This window comes from Meleagris gallopavo, chromosome 10 (assembly GCF_905368555.1).
Source record: "Meleagris gallopavo chromosome 10, MGAL_WU_HG_1.1, whole genome shotgun sequence".
Classification (NCBI taxonomy): domain Eukaryota; kingdom Metazoa; phylum Chordata; class Aves; order Galliformes; family Phasianidae; genus Meleagris; species Meleagris gallopavo.
Genome location: NC_139413.1, coordinates 29,288,658 through 29,308,054, shown reverse-complemented (window position 1 = coordinate 29,308,054; position 19,397 = coordinate 29,288,658). Strand labels below are relative to the sequence as shown.

General features: G+C 48.2%; 1 protein-coding gene across 2 annotated transcripts; it reads right to left on the bottom strand.

The window, feature by feature from the left end:
- Positions 1-2,822: 2,822 nt before the first annotated feature.
- On the bottom strand, positions 2,823-18,927 carry LHX8 (LIM homeobox 8). 2 transcript variants are annotated; one of them, XM_085231689.1, is made up of 9 exons: positions 17,182-18,927; positions 13,899-14,072; positions 13,468-13,626; positions 10,461-10,582; positions 8,855-9,075; positions 8,300-8,403; positions 5,411-5,506; positions 4,208-4,391; positions 2,823-3,431 (listed from the first exon to the last, which is right to left on the bottom strand). In XM_085231689.1, exons 2-9 carry the CDS (start codon positions 13,977-13,979, stop codon positions 3,355-3,357), a joined length of 1,044 nt encoding a protein of 347 aa, XP_085087815.1. In that variant the 5' UTR covers positions 13,980-14,072; positions 17,182-18,927; the 3' UTR covers positions 2,823-3,354. The 2 variants fall into 2 exon arrangements, with proteins under 2 accessions (XP_085087815.1, XP_085087813.1); XM_085231687.1 differs by lacking the exon at positions 17,182-18,927 and having other exon boundaries at positions 13,899-14,817.
- Positions 18,928-19,397: the final 470 nt, after the last annotated feature.

Below are 19,397 nucleotides of genomic sequence, written 5' to 3'. Positions count from 1 at the left end.
GAGGGAAGAGAGCATCAGATTTCCTGAGGATTCTGCAAAAATATCTACTGTTGGAGACATTTAAGGTATTTAAGAACAGTTTAGTCAAGTATCTATATCAGCAGTACCTTGGAATGAAAAGTAGACTAGAAAATGCCCAAGTAATTACCTGATGCATCTATGTATATATGTATATACACACATACCTCCACTGAGTAGATGGAATTTCAAAACATCTATATCCCAGTATTTAACTGCACTTTGAAATATTTCTGAAGGATCTTGAATATTCTAGAATAGATGTTTCTGTACCCTGCAAACTGAACTACTACTGCCTTCTAATCACAGACTTCCCATTTTGTGAGATTCGTACTGTGAAAATTCTCTATCCATGTTTTTCCCTCTTTCTGTAAGAGATAACGTAATGCATTTTAAGTCATATTTTGCAGTGTAGTTGTACTCGCTTGTCCTAACAGACAATAATACAGAAGCCAACCCCAGCTTGCACTGGCTGGACTTGCAGGGGGAGAAGACTGAAAGTCGATAGCCGGTCTTCTCACAGTACATTCAGGAGAGATGTATGTTTATTTTGTTAGTGGTATTTCTTCCCTTGAGAACTTCTTGACACAAAGTATGTTTTATATAATTACAGCTCAACTTTCAATTTCTTCACTAATAGTATCAATGCCACATTTACAAAGTGCCCTCAGAATAAAAAAAAATTAGGATCAGAGGGACAAATGCCGTTCTCTGCGGAATTATCCAAGGAAGTAGAACACTAAGCATAGATCTGCACTGTTTTCTGTTCGAGACAGACTGTTTAAGTGACATGTTAAAACCGATTTGTTACATAGATTAGTTTTTTCCATACAACATTGCTTTTCAGGTTTGAAAATCAAACCTACGTAGTCTAGAAGGCTCGGCATGCTCTTTTGTACTCCCACTGTAGCACTAGTCACGTTCTCTTCCTAGAATGATATCCTTTGAGTTTTCTGAGCACAATGCCTATTACTGCTTCCTGCTTTAAAAAAATATAACAACAGAGCCAGGCTCAGAAGAACTCAGCAGCACATTGGTTAAATCTCAAGTGCACAACAAGTAGGAAAAGATCAGCATTCAAGTCTACAAGTCAAGCTACAGCAACAGCTTCAGCTGAGAGCATCGGAATAAAACTCCTGGCCTCCCCTATGCTTGGTCAGCTCCACACAGCCTGGCAACTGTAAGTAGGCAAGTAGAGCAACTTTTACAGACTCCAAGGCAATGCTCACAGCCTGGATCCACTACTGGAACTTCCTATTTTTAACTCCACATTTCCCCAACTCACTTTACAAATAGCTGCTCAAGCATTCACAGTAGCCAAGGATAATTTTCTCCCGATTCCTTTCCTCGTAAGGAAACAGTAACATTGTTCATCATTTTCTTTAATCCTGCTCTGTTTGTGGAACTGGATAGGAGGAGATGTTTCATCAATAAGTCTGCCTTTCTTTCTCTCGAGGAACCTGAAGTTGCTCAGATCTTCAAGTTAGAACGAATAAGTTGTTTTGTTCTTTTTTAGAGGGACTTAATGCAAGTCAAGTTGCACTTTAACACGGGACAGCTGAGTAGTAGTTACATTACCAAATTAAGTCTAAGTTACCATCACTCATGGTGCTTAACTTCAAAACTTCAGCAGTGAGATTCTCCTACTTACACATCAGGTCTTACAAAACAACAAGAATTGGTTTGTCTACTACTTTGCATGCAATTTTGTATCATGCAGCCACAGGGGGTATTGTAGGTACAGAAAAATGATATGTTTAACTCAGCATGATGCACGTTAAAATAAAAATGTAAAGTTCCATTCGAGTTCCATAACAGCTTGTGTCTTTAGCACTATTTGTGGCAGGGTGTATCAGCCTAGACAAAGCTATGTGCTTTTGCTACTCAGTTGCTTGGGCAACTGAGTTTAATTTATGGAACATGAATAATTCAAAAGTTGCCATTGAAGTGGTGGCTTTGGAGACCATAATCTTTCTGTGGTGGCAAACCAAACTGAAATGATTTGACCAGAGCAGATAAGAAATTTCACACATTAGAAACACCGAATCCATTGGAGAGAAAAGAAAAAAGAAAAAAAAGAACTGACACACCTTCAAAGATTTCCTTCTGATGCAAGTAAAGCTTAGGTGTGCAGATGGGATCTACCAGTCTTAAATCCTTGAAGGAAACTAGTCTGTGAAGACAAAGATCAATTCAGTTGATAGTATGCACTAGCCATTACCCAATGAATCAGAGCTCCCTACTTTCTAATTCCAGCTTAGCAGCTCTAATTCACTTTCACAATTAGATGCAGCATATTCTTGAGCATCTGAATGAACTGCAGCTTCTATTTGTATGCAGTGTGATACAGGTCAGTCAAAACATGGAACTGAAATGCAGACTATTTAAATACTGCATTGGTCATCCTCCTGCTAAACAAAATCAAAAGGAAAGCTATTGAAAAAAAATCAGAAGCTGAAGCAGTATACTACAAAATATGAAAGCAGATCTCCACTCACTGACTTAAATCACAGTCAAGTCTATCTTGTATATCCACAGTTTCCCTTGCTGTGCAGGTGTGCAACCTCACTCTGAAGAAAACCACTGTTTTGTATACATTTACTTTAAAGCAAGCACCTATTTCTTGTGTTTCAAGACCAACCTAAACCCATTAGAAACATTTTCCAGATCAGTTGAGACAGAACACTCCTGAAAAAGTCTAGTGCAGCATACCTAGGTATAACCCGGAGTTTTCTTTTAAAAGTTGAAGATTTAAGTTAAGCATTTCACAAATGCTCACAGTTCAACCATAGACACAGCAACACTTTTGCTTAGCATGCTACAGCAGAAACTTTATTTAGTTTGTTTTGAAAATATTTGCAACCAAAATTTATTTTTGCAAATTCACAGAAATAAGCTTTAACATATAGGCTGTATACAACTCAAATACAAGTAATACTTTTAGCAATAACTTACTAATACAAACTAATGATAAGCTACAAACTCACAAAGAATTGTAAACATTTTGCACAACTGTCAGTCCTTTCTTTTAGGCAAAGTGCTCTTCTGATGACAAATAAATTAACAAATACATAACTAGAGTGATCTACTTCCAGACAATACAAAAAGATGTTTAATAAGGCTTGTAAACAATGTAATATGTAATTATGCAGAATCCATAAAAGTGTCTTGCAGGCTAAATGTATACTTACATACCTGGGCAGCAAAAAGGTTCTTGAAAATGTTTTAGATGTTAACTAAAAAATTAACATCAATATCTTTCCAATGATAACTTTCATACACAGTAAGTGACTTAAGCTTACATCCTTAGTAGCTTATATCCCTGACAGAAAGAAATTAGGTATGACTTATTGGCAGTTGTGTCATTGAGTGGGGTAGCAAAGGCTGGAGTCCAAGAGCTGTAGGTGAATGAGCTACAAAAACAGAAAGATTTACTTGTCAGCTTCACTGGAAGTAGAAAAATATAAACAAGTAAAATCCCACTGGGTAAATAAACCAGTCCCAAACACCTGACCAAGCACTGCTTCTCTAAACAGCTCTGATGCCAGGAGGTACTTGGTGGCATCACAAGTGCTTCCACCAGCCCCATACCTCAGGCCCAGGGCTCACTCGCCTCCAACCACAGCCCACCTCACACCTCTCTGGAGAAGAACGAGCTCAGGCCACGCGTGCAGCTGAGAGTCCAGGCCTCCCAAAGCTTCCAGACACTCCAAATCATGAGTTTGAGCCCAATTTGTTGACACATCAGGTCAAATAACACAATAACATTTTTTTAAAGCAAAGCTGCCCCCATTACGTGTTACTGTGAAGGAAGCTTAAGTTCTCAGTACACCTACAGTTTGTGGGGTAAGGGTCAGGGAGTGGCTGGTCAACGGTTTTCACTAAAATTAGATATTGTAGAAAACACAGCGTGAGTGCTACAAAAACAATTGAATTCTTACTACTAGTACTCATGGTTTGGAGGGAGCACAGAAAGAAGTCTTCACACCCAGATGTTCGGCTATGCTACTACAGTGAGTGCTGCTGATAGAAGCGCCTCCTTAACAAGGCACAGAGAGCAAATACTGTATTAAGATATTCTATAAAGCATAAAGCAAGAAATCTGGTAAGCTTCTTTATTGGCAGCCTGGTAAACTGTTCTTGCTGCAGTCAAGAATGATTGTGCTTGGCTATGCGGAGTCGTACCTACCATCCATATAACTGTGCAGGGCAGTTAGCATAGTCCCATCCTGGGGTACGTATGCTGAATATGCCATTTCTTCTAACATGGGTGGAGACAGCCTGGAGGGCTGAACTGCTGTGACTGGAGCAGTAGATGAATGGTTAGGACTGACGTGTTTCTTATGACGTGCTCTGCAATTCTGAAACCACACCTGAAAAAAAAAAAAAAGATTTACATCATATAGATTCATTGCATTCTGCTTTGACGTTAACTTGATATAAACCTCAGAGCTCAGTTAGTTAATTGGGCCTCAAACGTAGCACTGAGAGTCCAAAATATCTACTTTGAAGATGCACGGTGCCTTAAGCACACACACGAGCAGGTCAGGAAAGCTTCTGCAGCAACACATAGCCCACAGGCACTGTGAGGGACTGCATGGCTGCTGGGCCAGGCGCCGGGCTGGGCACCCACAGCTGCTGCATGCAGGTGCATGGCAGGGATGCAGTCTTCTCTTGTGCCTCGACGCTGCTGGCAATAAAACAGATTTTGCATGGGATACCTATTTTTCTTTTCCATGTGAAGAGTGAGAGTGTCAACTTTTTAAAAGCTTGATCACAGTTTCCAGCTACCTAATTCCTGTATATCTGTCAGATCTCCGGGGCTAGGAGGAGATAAAGGAGCAGCAAGCTTCTTTCTAATTATATAAATTTATAAATTCATATTAAAAAAATACATTTATACAGAAGAAGAGCATGAATGTGATGGCTGCCAAGAGGAATCTTCGAGCAAAGTAAGAACCATAAGAACCTAAGTTTGTGTTTCTCAGTTTTAAATGGCTTGGGCATGTTTTACCTCTGCTCTCAAAAACAGATCACTAGGTAATTGGTCCTAATGTCTGTGTTGTATATCACAAATCCAGAAAGCACAGCTCTTAAGAACGTGCTGCTGGATTCATAAATTCATGTTTATGAAGAGCTCAGTGCCAATTACGTGCTCGTCAGGCAGTGGAGTTTCTTCCTTGACAATTTCTAATCCTCCATACAAAGCCAAGAATACTGCAAATCATTCACAATGACATTTTGGTTCTAGACCTACTCCTAGCTAAGAACAGTTTTAATAAGCCACCACATTAGATCTTTCTCCACCTCACAATAACTACATCATTATTGTTAACTGCCACTAAGCATTTCCCACAAATGAGTGGCAGACTTTGTAACTTGGAGCAGTCACCTGTATAACACGCCTGCTCAGGCCTGTTCTTTCTGCCAGTTTCTGAAGCGTTTGTGCGTCTGGATTGTTGTCCTGAGCAAACTGTGCTTGCATAACCTGAAAAGATAAGAGTTGGGGTTTTTTTTTGTGCAGTCCCAAGGATGGCATTAGAGACTTCTCTCAGACTATGATCCTTTTCCTTCTCTGTCTTAAGGGAACTGTTGTAATCTCTAGTCCCCAGACAGTCCCAGTAAAAGGGAGAAAAATATTTTTTAAATAATCCACAAAATTCACACCCAAAATAGAAGCCCCTTATACTGCTTAACTGAACCGAGACTTTTATGACAAATGAATTATGCTTGGAAACAGAAATGGATGAAGCATTCAGTTGTGATTGTACTAAAGGGACTGTGTGAGAAAACACACCGCGAAACAATTCGAGCATACTTGACAAAGAAAATGGTTACAGCAGCAGACCACAGCAAACAGCATCAGGAAGAAATGGCTTTGGTTGGGTTCTTTGAGCTTGTCAATTGCTACCTGCCTCTTGCACTACACGGAGCAACTTGATGCTCTTCGCAGCTACATGGAGAACGTGGGCAACTTGGAAGCTCCTCGCACCGCATTTACTTTCCAGTGATGTGAGAGGCACTCAGGCTGCACCCTGACAGACCTGCGCTATGCAGCTATTTGGTTGGACTCGTCTTTTGTTACAAATCATCACGTTATCACCTGAATTACAATTCTTGAGGAAGTAGATGTCAACCTGACCTGCAACCTGAACAGCTCTGGAACATGTAAGATTTTACTTTAATTAAGAAGTAAGACTTCACAGATTTCTGCAGGACTTCTTCAGCTATTTAGTAAACTGCAGTTTCTCATTTCTGAATTTCGTTCCTTGATGGTCTGCAAATTTTGCCTTGCTTCATCTCTGAGGAACTCAGACAACTACTCTCAAATTCAGAATGTTTAAACTATTTACTTTCCTACTGAGTTTCATAAAAGAACATCAAAAACACAGACATCCTTCTACATCCTTAGGCACACTACTGGAGGTCTTATGTCAAGAACAGGTGCTGAGACAGATGCACTGAGCAGACAGCAAGCGTCTGAAAAGATCTCATATCTGCTGAAGTAGGTTACAATCCAGTAAAACGGGAAAAGCAAACACAGAGGGTTAATTGATGTCAAAACAGAAGAAGCCCTGAATCCTACTCTGAGAGCTGGACCTGTCATTCATTCAGCTCGTGGTGGAAAAGTCTCCTTCCTGCAGAAATTCACACCTGATATCCAGAGCCTTCGCACCTTACACCCCTTCCAGGTTGTGCTCTTGTTTTAGATTAATAACACCTTGACTTCAGTCATGGATCAAACAGCAAATCAAGCAGCGTACAACTGTGTGCATGTTAAACCGAGGTGTGATAATCAGTGCATAACTAGAATTGACCACTTTTACCACAGACACAGTGACAAAGCAGAACAGTAGAAAATGAACACTGCAGTAACAGTGTGCACCCAGAAACTCAGCAAAGGAATATAAACTGAACATGAAAGACACGTAGCTAGAGCTAGGGAGAAAGCTGCTGCTTCCTTTCCACTGCAGGTTGACACTTCTGAATCTGGTCTCGCTCTCACCCTCCTCACGGGGAGCTGGCACTGGTCGTGCTGTTTTTCCCTGACAGGCTCACTTGGTGAAGTGGCGATCCGGAGGCAGAAATTAGTCATATTTGAGGCAATCCAGAGTCAACTCTTGTCAGGACAGCAACAAGACAAGAAGCTCTGAGAGCAAAGCAGATGCAGGCAGTTCCCACCCCCACTGGGCAGGCAGGACCCTACCAGGAATTTTGATTTCATACTTCCAGAATTCCAAGGCTCCTACTTCCCTTTTGTCCTGACACTGGAAAGGAATACGACCAGTGGTTGAGCTCATATGACAGGATATTGAGAGAACGTGTTTTGATAATGCGTGATCAAGAACAAATTGGACAGTAAATAAAACTGCTGCCAAGAACATCAAATGCACTTCTCCTCTATTTCACTCCACTCAGTTCTATGAAAGAGCTGTCAGCTCCCCCACTCTCAAACACGCAGCCCTACACTGGAGCTAGGCTCTTGAAACGTGACACCAAGTCTACAGAATTCAGTATGCTTAAACAGGCAGCAGCGAAGCTCAAAGATACTTTGAGATTGAGCGTGCGTGTAAAGCACTTTGGAAGGCATGAGAAAAAGGGAAGAGAAGAGGGAATGAGAGCAGACGAGTTCCTACTAAGAGCCTGTCTTCCCAGTGCACATCAATATAGCCAAGACGTGATCTAAAAAGTATGTAGGAAAAATGATGATGAGAGATAAACATGTGATTATTCCCCTTCCTCTCTATAAAACAAAGAGAAACACCACATTAATTGACAGGAGTTGAGCTGTATTTACGTGAATATTAACAGGAATCCACGACACTTACCTGTTGTTCTGAGAACACAAGCTTGTGCAGTCCTTTACTGAGCATTGCAATAAAAATCGAAGCTTCCTGCCTGTTAATGTCTTGAAGTCATATCCAGTACCCATCTCTTCATATTACGTAATTCTAAAAATATTCTTTATTATGTGCAGTGATGTAAATGTCTGCTTAAATAGATTTCATCGAGCAATCAAAATAGATCAACCTTTTTGTTTCCACTCTGCAGAATTACTGGCTGCCCCCAGGGAAATAAAAAGCTCGAAGGGTAACTATTTCATATGAAACCGCTGAAGCTAACAAACTATTCCAGAAACATGCCGTGTCTTGATAGTTTTTGAAAAAGTATAAAGCATACAAGCTTATTCTTCCCCCACATATGCATCTGATTTCCTATCAGTTCAGAAGTTACATCCTGTGTAAACCTGAAGTACTCAAGCTTTTAGCATTGCCTCTACCTGGAGTTGATCTGCTGTGAAGCTGGTCCGAGCTCTTTTTGCTGGCTTTGGATGATTAACATCTTGTTCTGTCAGCAGCGCTCCTTCCACACTAACCCCATTACCTGAAGCATTAAAAAGAAGACACTGTCTGCTAAGCATTCAAAATGACGTTATTCATAAATCAGATGGTCGTCTAACAACTCACAGTGGCTGGCCAGCTGAATTTCACATGCAGAAAAGCCATGTTTTGTTCAAAGTTAAATTGACCTGACACCACCACCCATCCTCCCCAACTGGCTCCCTTGCAAATTGATGGAGGAAAGAGACGCAGCATGACATTTTATCAACTAGATAAGCTTTGCTTTCCTTAGGATAGGAAACAAGTTATACAAACTCCCTCTCTCTAAATATATATATGAAAACATTAAGTAATTTGCACATTATTTTAATTCAAGAACCTGTGCTTCCAGCCTTAGTAAAGCTAGATAATTAGCTCTTTTAAGACAGAAGATGAAGTAAAACCCAACAATTTAATTAAAACTAACCACAAACATTTCTTAAAAGCAGCGTTACCGTTTTCAACTTCTCTTTTCAGATTGTCCAACATGCAGTCATAATGTACTCTACAAAGGACTTTTTCTTCAACCAAAGCAAACTCCTCTCCAGTAGAAAGCTGTCTTTTGCAGGAGAAGCAGGCAAAGCACGCCAAGTGGTACACATTTCCCTTAGCCCTTCGGACCCAGTCTGTAGAATGAATGTGCCTCCCACAGCGGGAGCAGCGGGTGCCGTACCGCCTGCAAACAACAAAGGCCCACAGAAGGCTGGAGTCAGATGCTGACCAACCCAGGCACAACGGTTGCTCCAGCAAGGTTAGTAGAAAATGGATGTGGAAGCACAGCTGAGATCCACAGCAAGAAGGCTGACCGCACAGAGCCAGAGGGCCGCGTAACCGTGCTTCTACAGCAATCAAATCGGCAAGGTTGCATCTGATAACTCAAGGCAAGATCACTACTGACCTATAAAAGTTAATAATTTACTTAAGGCAAAGAGCAACATTAAAACATTTGAACTGCTACATGAACTCACAAATCTCGCCTTTCTTTTTACGAAAGTAATATCTGTAAAAGTTGTGGGTGGGAGATAGGAACAGCTGGCTTCATGCTCAAAATTCCCCCAGTTATTCAAATGTTTCACGGTAGGGGTAGTCCAGGTTACTTAGCTACATCAGCCTTCACTGTTCATCGCCCCCTTCCGCTGAAGGGGAGAAAGCTTGCACCTCCACAGTTTTTTTCCTTAGTTACCATCACATTTATGATTTTATCATCTTCAGTGGAAGTTCAAATATAGGCAAATACTTACACTGTTACTGCATAACGTTGTTCTTTCAAGAGGAAACTGACAGCCAGGATATGTTGGATTACGTAAATGAACATAACTTTGTTTTTCCTCCCCTGAAGTCCACCATCCTCAGCCTGATAGCTGACAATAATCCACTCACTATACAGATGTGAATCCCGTAAATACTTTGCCTGAGGAAAGTACTAGTGGTCACAGCAAATTTTCTTCCTGCTTTCTGGACTGAAGATTTTCTATCTTGAGCACTGAGGCCGAAGAGTCTTTCTATGCCACTCAGAATTAATAATACTCTCCCTTATGCAATTAGATCCTAATATTAAGGATGTTTCATATTCTAAATCAAATTGATCCTAGAAAGGTGTAGCTGCTGAAATCCTTTTTAAAGGCTAAAAGATTGACTTGGATTAATAACAGCGTGTGGTATCCTCAGTCTCATACCGAAGTGCTAGTCTGAACTGAAAATCATCTCAGCTTGGCCTTGGCTTCTTAGTCAGCATCACACTAAGAACCATTCTTTGCACATAAGCTAATTTATTGTTATTTTGATAGGCGCTTTGACTAATACCTACCCCCGCTTCGTGTCCATAGAGGTGAATGATTCTAGAAATTCAGTAGCTAGGCACAAATTAAATAAAAGGTTTGTTATGTAGTTGCATGAGACAAGTGCGGGGCTTCCAAGTCCCTCCACCATAAAAATCCACTTAATTGCTTATAAAGTGATAAACTATATGCATGTAAATAAGCACCCATTTTATTTACAGACTAAGCAAAACAAGCAAGCGTGAAATTTTGTTAAATAAAGCGCTACTGCTGCATGGCATACCTGAAATAATCAAGTTTGCAGAAGATATCTTTATCTTTGATGTAGCAGCTGGTGTGCCTTCCGAGAGACGTTCTGCAAACACTGCACGAGAGACAGCGGACGTGCCAGCAGAGGTCGTTCACCTGCAAGAACACCGAAAGAAAAGTACTCCTCAGGGTTTGTACTACCAGTATTTGTACTTTGTACTTACAAAAACTATTTTTTTTTTTCATACAACCAGAAAAAGGCAGAAATTACATGTACCATGATTCACGGAAAATGAATCGTCGAGGCAAAACTGCCTACAGAACTGCATGCATTAGGGGTTAATGAATGTGACAAAAGTCTTCAAAATAAGCTTTCATGGCTTTGTAATTCAAAGCACAGGAAGAGGAAGCAAGAGAACTTGGGTTCTACATGGATATTTGGTGCCTGGCTCTGTTCTCACATTATTGGGGTAACAGAGCAAGTTCTGGCATCACCTTACTGCTAACTTGCACTCTTATTTCCCAACCTGCAAACACTCCTGTCTAACAATGAACAAAATCTGCAAAGTGATTTGAAATTTTACAGTGCAAACACTGAAGAAAAACCAAAACAGTCTGTCAAGTAGAAACACAACATGAGCTACATCTTACCAGATGGCTGGTAAGCACAGTTGGTGAATGGGGTGGGAGCTCCGAAACATCAGCAGTGTTTTACAGCAAATTCAAAAATTGTTGAAATATAGTATCCATAGTGAAATTACACCCTGGAAAGCAGCAGCAAATCAGGGGCTTTGAAAAGCCACGGGTAAATTTCGGGCAAAAAAGTTATCCAAAATTTTCATTTCTTCATTCTTGTAAAGATAATTCTTTGTTGTGCAGACGTTCCGCAGCACCCATCAGACAAATCATTTCATTTGAAAATCCAATATTCCCACTGACTGAAAAAATTAAGTGATAGCCCTGTGGATAATTCTATATTGAACAGGAGAACTTACGTAAACCAAACAATAAATAAGTTCAGATATGTATGATTTCCTTTAAAAAAACTTCCACACCAATTTTTCATCTCACAGGGAACAGCAGGTTTGTCAGCCCTTATATGAGGAATGGCAGAGCAGTGGTCTATGTGACACGGGATGTGCCTTCTGTCAAAGCGCTGCCAGACAAGCCACAGAGAAAATGAGATGTTGACTCTGACAGGTCAAGCTGAGACCTTTCAGCCAATCCTCATATAACATTACAGCTTGCAGTTGCCCAGTGCTCTTCCAAGATCTATCCTTGTTGGCAGCTGTAGTTTCGTTCACTGACAAATTTACACCACAGTATAATGGCAAACCGTTGGTAACAGGTGTCACCAAATTGATCTCTCAACTGTTTTGCTAGATGGGCGCACTGCAGGCAAAAAGGACGACAGCATCAGGGCCAGTCTGAGCCCGCTCCACAGCTCTGCACAGAGGGGCTGCCGGCGGATCGGCTCCTCCCGGCCCCAGCAGGCAGCCGCGCACCGCTCTGCACGGAGCCCGGCTCATCACAGGCTAACGCTCTCCCACACAGCTTTGTTACACGGCTGGCGGGATGTCACCCATCTGCCTTTATCATTGCACAGGGCTGAATTTAGGAGACATAACTGCTGCTGATCGGGAAGACATCTCTCGGCTGTCTTTCCCTACCTATACAGAAAAGAACGATGTTTAAGTTGAAGTCAAAATGGTCATTCGGGGATCTTTTGTTCTGAGCTGCATTTCAAAGCTTTTCAAAGAGCAGGCAGCAACATTCAGGAAACGAGCAAGCAGGACGTCGCTGGAGTTAACAGAACCAGAAGCAATTTTCTGTCATCCCTATTCCGTTACCCTGCTCCGAGTGCAAGCACACATGCAAAGGTGTGCGGGGTTTAACGGAACAAAAGGCACGCAGAAGCTCTTCACAACCTGTGCATACCCTGCTTTAAATAGGTGCCGACCTGGCATACACGTTCTTTTGACCTCCTCGTTATAACTGGAATCTAAAGAAAATTACCTAAAAAAAGAACATTCACATTTTCAGTGATGCTACAGACTTCCACTTTGCAGGATATATTATGAATTTAAGTCTGCATCTGTTGGAATTGAACGACTGAAAGCACAACTTTCTAATCTCACTTTCGAAAGGACAGAAGGCAGGACTCTGACCCAGCATAACTTCAGTGGCTGCAATCCAGATGGAAAATTGCCACCTTTGAACTGCCTTGATGCCTTATATTTAAAGCCTCACTTTTGTTAAATCATCATGCTTAGTCCTGAATGCTAAAACTAGCAAAAATATTTTTCAATCATGTCAACTTCTCAGAAATTACTAGAGCCCCTTTTTAAAGGAATACATTGCTTCCACGCTTCTGAACAGGCTCTGCTTTCCTTTCAGATTCACAGCATCGCACTGAGTTTTTTTTAGCTAACAACGAACGGGTCAGTGCTACCAACTGCTTTATCAGGAGCGTGCAGCACAACCGAGACGCCACCCACATCAGCGTTCCTTCTCGCTCCCTTATGAAACACGTGAAGCATACGCAGCCCTAAAGCAGGAGAGCGTTCTCACAACACAGGTATCGCTTCAGATTTCTCTGAGGCCCGAATCTCACAGACGCACGCGGTTAGCTTCAGAGTTTTAAAAACGTCCGCTTCTGCAGTAATTCTACACATCTCTGCAAGTCGAAAAACCGGCTCAGATGTTACGGATGCCGACTGCGCAACAACGGCGATGAAGGAAAGCGGACGAGAAGCGTGCGAGAGAAAGGGCAGGACTCCTCCGAGCTCGGCGGTCCGCCCGCAGCGCCTTCGCGTTTTGCCACCGCACTCAACTCACGGCCGTCAGACAGGCAGGACGCCGCACAGCTTCGAGACGCCGGAGCCCCGCGGCCCGGCCGAGTCCTCCCTTCTTTTCCCCTCCCCTCCCCGCACGTTGCGGTGCCCGGCGCGGCGCTCCGCCCTCCCCGCGGCTCTCGGGGCGCGGGACCGACACGGCCGCCTCGGCGGCGGAGAGGCGCGGGGCCGGCGGGACGCGCTTACCTTCAGCAGGTACTTGTCCACGATCTCCAGGCCGCAGCTGCTGCACACGCACTTGCTGGGGGCGCAGCCGGAGCCGGAGGCCATGGACCGCGGCGAGGAGGAGGGCGACAGGGCGGCGGAGGAAGAGCAGGAGTCCTCGTCGGCCGCCGCGGGGCTCTCCTGCGGGGAGCGCACGGAGAGCTCGATGAGCGCGATCCACCGCCGGCCTCGCGCAGAAGCGGGGAACGCAGCGGGGAGCCCCGCCCGACCCGCCCGGCCGCGAGCACCTGCGGGGCCGTGCCGAAGCCCCACGGGTGGGTCGCGGCGGGAGCCGGAGCTCTTCCGCCGAGCGGAGGCCGCGGGACCCGAGCGGGGAGAGACGGAACCGCCGGCGGCCGCGGAGCGCAGCCCGGGTCCCGCCCCGCACCGGGCAGCGGCGCGCGTCCGCTCACCTTCTCCGAGGGGCCGCCGAGCGCGGGCAGGTCCTTATCCTCCAGCCTGCACACGAACATCGGGTCGCTCTTCCAATACATGGCCCTGCCCTACCGCATACCAGCTCCGCGAAGGGCGGCGGGGCGCCACGAGGCTGCTCCAGGAACCTCGCTCTGAGCCTCTGCCCTCGGCGCCTGCCAGAAAAAAGTTTTGTGTATGAGGGGGTGGGCCGTGCCGCGCGAGGACGGCCTTCCGCGCCTGCCTGCTCTGCCCTCCCGCGCAGAACCCGCCTCCGAGCGCTGCCGCAACAGCGAACACGCACCGGAGCTGTTAGACAGCAAAGAGCACCATCAAGGAAAGAAGAAAAAAAAAAAAAACCCAAAGGACACCACATACTCCTCCTCTTTCTTCCCCTCCTTCCCTCCCCGTTTATCTTCGTCGTTTGTCACAGTTTCTCCGCCTCCAGCCCCCCGAGACCAAACAAAAATTCGAGCTGCATCTCCCTCCACATCAGCGAAGGAACGCGGCGGTGCGGGCGCACGGGAGGGGCTTTCCGCGCCCCGCAGCTGAGCACAGCTCTGCGGCTCACGCACTCCAAGCTCCGTCTGCGCCGTGTTCACGCGTGCCTACGTCGCCCAGCTCCCATTATAAAACCTTTCTCGTTAAGCTAAAGAAGGAACACCTGAGGTGACCAAAGGCCGTAGCATTACTGCAGTTCTGAACTCACGCCTGTTGCTAATTATCACCGGTGTGTTCGTCTGCACCGCAGATGGAGGCTGCTCGGGGCCGCCCGCCCGCAGCACTCCGAGAACCCGGCCGTGTTCCCTAACGGAGGGGCTCCCTGTGTTACTTGCACGTTTTTACTACGATTATAAATGCTCCTCCCAGAGTTTCCCCGACTACTGCCGCGCTCGGGACGGTGCAGAACGAGCAGCCCATCTGCCGCAGGTGGGGGCGATAGCCGTGGATTGCTGCTCCGCGCGTGCTGAGCCGGGCAGGTGACGCTAATTAAACCTGCCGTTACATCCCTGTCCTCTGCACCTCTCTTTGCGAGCTTACTCTGACAGATGGTGGATTTTCTACAAAGCGAACTTAGAGAGCTGCCGCTACAGCGGTAATGCTCTGAGTTTGAGAAAAGGGAATTTAGTTTTTGAGGCGCTGTAAGAAAGGATGAACCCCATACTCCTCATTCGCCTTTCTTTCGGATTTGGAGGCCCTGCCTCTGCGAGACTGGGACGGAGCCTCACGTACCGCTGCACCCCACTCGCTTGCCCGGCGTTCTAACCGATCGGCCCGGAGAGAATCTCATTTAAATCACCCTTAGGACCCCAACAGCTGCCGCTCAGTAACGTAGCTGGGACGCTGGGGGACGCGGTGCTTCGTGCAGCGAAGTAGGGGACGGCGTGGCAGAAGCCGTCCGGCCGCAGTGGGTAGCGGGAGCGCTGTGTCCGGCCCTGCTCCCCGCCCCAGGGGAACTCTGCGCCTCGACGGGCGGGGCAGTCCGGAGCGCCTCCGATCCCCGAGCGACCCCGCAGCCCTCCGGCCCTATGCGCACACCTAGAAGCGGCTTTCGGGCGTCTCTCCCCCGGGTACCTGCACGCCCACGGCGCCGAGCGGATCGCGGAGGGGGGGGGAAACGGCTGCGGCCCCCGTCGTCGGAACGCGGCCGGGGGTGCCGCTACAGGAGGCGAGAGGCGGCCGCGCCGCGGGGGGAGCAACGGAGAATCTCTCTCCGTCCGTCCTGACCGCCCGACCTTCCCCGTCAGATAAATCCCGAGGCACGGCACGAGACCTATCGCCTGGTCCAGACGGCACCGTGGAAAAGCGGCACCTGCCTGGGGGCCAGAGAGATGCGACGTGGAGGAACTAGAGGCAGAGAGCCGTGGGGGAGGCCGGGGCCCCTGCAGCGCCCTTCGTTGCGCCGTCGATGCTTTCCCCTCGATGTTAACGAGTTTACTGCGCAGTGTTGGTGTGCGCTTTACGGACGGCTGCGTTTTAGAGTTCTGTGAAGCAGCGCCTTCCTGCACGCGCACCTTTAATCTCTGATAAATACAGCGCTAGGAGCCAACGAAATCCTTTTGCGCGTTGTTCCCCGCAGCGATAGCAAAACGCTCAGCAGTAATTCATAAGATGCATGCTGGAGGAAGAAAAAAAAAAAACGCACGGGAGATTTATCGGTGTTTCTCCTCGTTCTCGGTGCACGCGGCCGGGAGAGCACCGCGCCCCTCAGCCCGTCCCGCGCGGCTCCCCGCGGCCCCACCCGCGCTCTGCTCCGTTCCCGCGGCCGCGTCGGTGCCGCGCGGCGCTCCGGGTCCGGCCGGGTCCGATCCCGCAGCCGGGAGATCGGCGGCGCCGGCAGCCACCGAGGAACGCGAAGACGACGCGCCTCGCGAACTCAGGCGAAAACAGCGGAGCTCGGCTACTTCTCCAAAGTCCTGTTCTAAACTTCTTCGCTTCGGTTACCCGCTCTCGGAATATTAGTAAGTATCGCTAGCGTAGCATCGTTTTTGAGGAGGTGAAAGCAGGCGGACGCACCGAACTTAGTGGCGGGGAGCAGCGGGCCGAGGGCAGCGGAGCTGCCGGGGGCGGTCGGGGCGGCCCCTTGGCTCGGCCTCGTCCCGTCGGGACTCAGAGCGGAGCAGAGCGCTGCGGAGAGCTCGGGTGGGAGCGCGGAGTTCCGTGCGCGGAGGACCCTCCGAGGGGGGACCTCGTCTGTTCCTCTGAGAAATAGTGCAAGGACGGGTGGAGGAAATGCTAATCATCTGCGCACGGGAGAGATCTTTTAAGTATGTGACGGCGGGGCGCGCGGCTGAGCGCGGACAGCAAGAGTTGTAACGAGAGGCTGTTAGCACTGGGCTTCTCGAGCGAAGACAGCACCGCGGAGCAGTGCGCGCGGCGGGACGTCTGTCTCTGAAGGGCGCTGCAGCGAAACGTATTCACAGCGAAAACGAACGGGCCGCTGAGAAATTAAACGTGGCACCGCAGTCAGTTTGCGAAAAGCTGACGCCGACACCAAACCGTGGATAATCTGAGCTGCCGCTTCCGATTGCCCTGCCGGGATCGGCCCACTGCCATCGCCCGCCGCTCCGGGTGTCCCCGGAACAACGGCCGACGGCTCTGGCCCACCCGCGCCTCCGCCACAACCGGGCCCGGGGAGGTGCGGCTGGTTTGGACGGGGCGCGGGGCTGCGGCGGAACGAGCGGTGCTCCGCTCGCGGTGTTTCAGTCGCTGCCGAGGGGAACGCGGTCCGCCCTGCGGGGTGGAATTAAGCTCCCGCTGCGCAGCCCCGTCTCGCACCCTCACCTCCTCGCTCGTTTGTATCCCCGAGCCCCCCGAGGGCGAGGCGAGGACCGCCAGCAGATGCTGCCGTGACTCCGTGCGGTCCGCTCTTTGTGCAGCCCAGGTCCACGCGGTCCCTTTCTTGGCCAGCAAGCTGTCTGGCAAGGAGAGATGGGTTAAAATGCGGAGCTGATAACTGTGGGGACAAAGCCGACTTCCATGCACGTTGCCATTCCTGTCTCAGGCATCCTCTTTCGCATGCTTTAACACTTGCCCACCTATGGGTATCTGGAGGCTTTTCATCTCTAGGTCTCAGCATCCCGATCTCGGAGGGATGGGGGTGGGTGGGGACGGATTGGCGGCGGCTCTGTGGTGGAAGTCAGGCAACAAAGTGAAGCCAGCACACTTGGGCTTTCTCCTTGTGAGTTCGCACTCCCCCTGGCTCCAGCCCCTGGTGAAAGCTGCAGAGTTTGGACTGCTCCTGAATTTCTGTTTCTGGACTGGGTTAGCAAGAAGTAAACCAATCGAGTCAGTCTCTCACCCACAACTTGTTTTCCATACCTGGGTAACGCACTTTCCTTGGGCCAGGCCGTCTGTCTCCAGCTCCTGGGTCCAGCATTTTCTGTACTTTTGCTCATGACTATTCCAGCGTGGAGCTCTGTGTCTCCTGGTTGGGAATGACCAGGTGGGTCTGAGGGAAAAGTTTTTGTGTCCGACTTGGATGTGTGAGACAGCAGTTCCCTCACCAAAGTTCAGAACCTCACGCAATGTACGTTTTTATTCTTCTTTTCTTTGTAGGAGGTGTAAGGGCAGAGGAGGTAAAGGGCAAGCAGGGGGTTAGTGGGGTACAGCCCTGCAGTTTTTTAGGGCAGTGGCCCTTGCACTGCAGGATGAACTGAAGAATTATTTCAGCGCCCTAGAGAGTAAGGGCAGTACTTTTGCCCTTTTTACTCTTTGTTGCACTTCTTGGTCCCTGCACCACCAACAGATACGTGAAACTTGTGCATATTCGAGTGGAGTGCTGTGTCTACGTGTTGTTCCTGAAGTTTTGATGAAAACTTTACGTAGAAGCTGACTTTTTGAGTTTGTAAATGTCTGTGCTAGGTGTACCATACTGTCATGCAGACAGAGAAAGTGTTGTGGACAGACGAAAATAAAGCAGCGATCGAATGTTATGAAAGAGCACTTTGCCCTTAGCAGAACCAACACGGAAAGCATCGACGATGTTTAGAAATGCACGGCTACAAAACTTACTGCCTGCTTTCCGTCGTAGGAACGTCCTCTTTTCTAAGAGCGTGGTAACTCCACGCTGAAGAGCCCGAAATGTTTCCTTGGGCTATCGGATCTGCCCGCTTAATTCCTTTCACTTTTGTTTACGCGCTGAATAAACACTGCTCTGTGGCAGCAGACCTGAGCCGTCAGATGGAATCGGGGGGCGGCAGGGGGCCGCCGCAGCGTCTCGCGCAGCCGCTTCAGTCGCCGCCGGTGAGGACAGAGCGCTTTTTTTTTCCGCCGGGCGCCTTTGCCGGGCCGCGGAGGGGCGGCCGCTTCGTCCCTTCCCCGCCCCGGCCTCTGCGGAACGTCCGACGGAGGACGGGTTGGGTCCGCCGCTCCGAGCCGCCGCTCCGCTCCGCGCCGCAGAGGTGCGGTGATGCCCGGAGGGGAGCGCGGGGCTCCGCGGCTGCGCTCCGCCGTTCGCCGTCGGTCTGTCCCGGCCCCGCGGGCCGCGGCGCGCTGTGCCGCACGAGTTGGCAGCGGGCGGAGGCTAGAGGGAAACAGCGCTGAAACAATTGAGATGGCAAAGAAAAATGTTTGGAGACGAGGCTGTTGAAGCGAAACTTCCTGCTGGCTCCGAGACAGAGCCGTCGGGCGAGAGAGGGTGTGGGGAGGGCGGTGCGGGACGGTCCCGGGCTCCCCCGGGCGCCGCGAACCGGGGTCGGTGCCTCCAGCCTCCGGGAGCTCCCGGGGCGGAGGGACCCGGACTGCGGCTTCCCGACAGGCGAACACCCCCCTGTAACAGCTCCCCGAAAGGAAAGGTCCTGGAGTTAGCACAGGGGCAAATACAAGTTACAGGCAGGAGAATTGGGTCTGCGGGTCTCCTCGCGTGAGCTCGCTTGCAGAGTAGGCGGCTGCCTTTGTCTTTCACAGGACTTTCTCCTTCATCTGAGTCCCACCACCGAATGCCAAGCAACTGAGGGCAGGAATCGGAAGTTACTCGTTTCAACGAATGAAAACTTCCC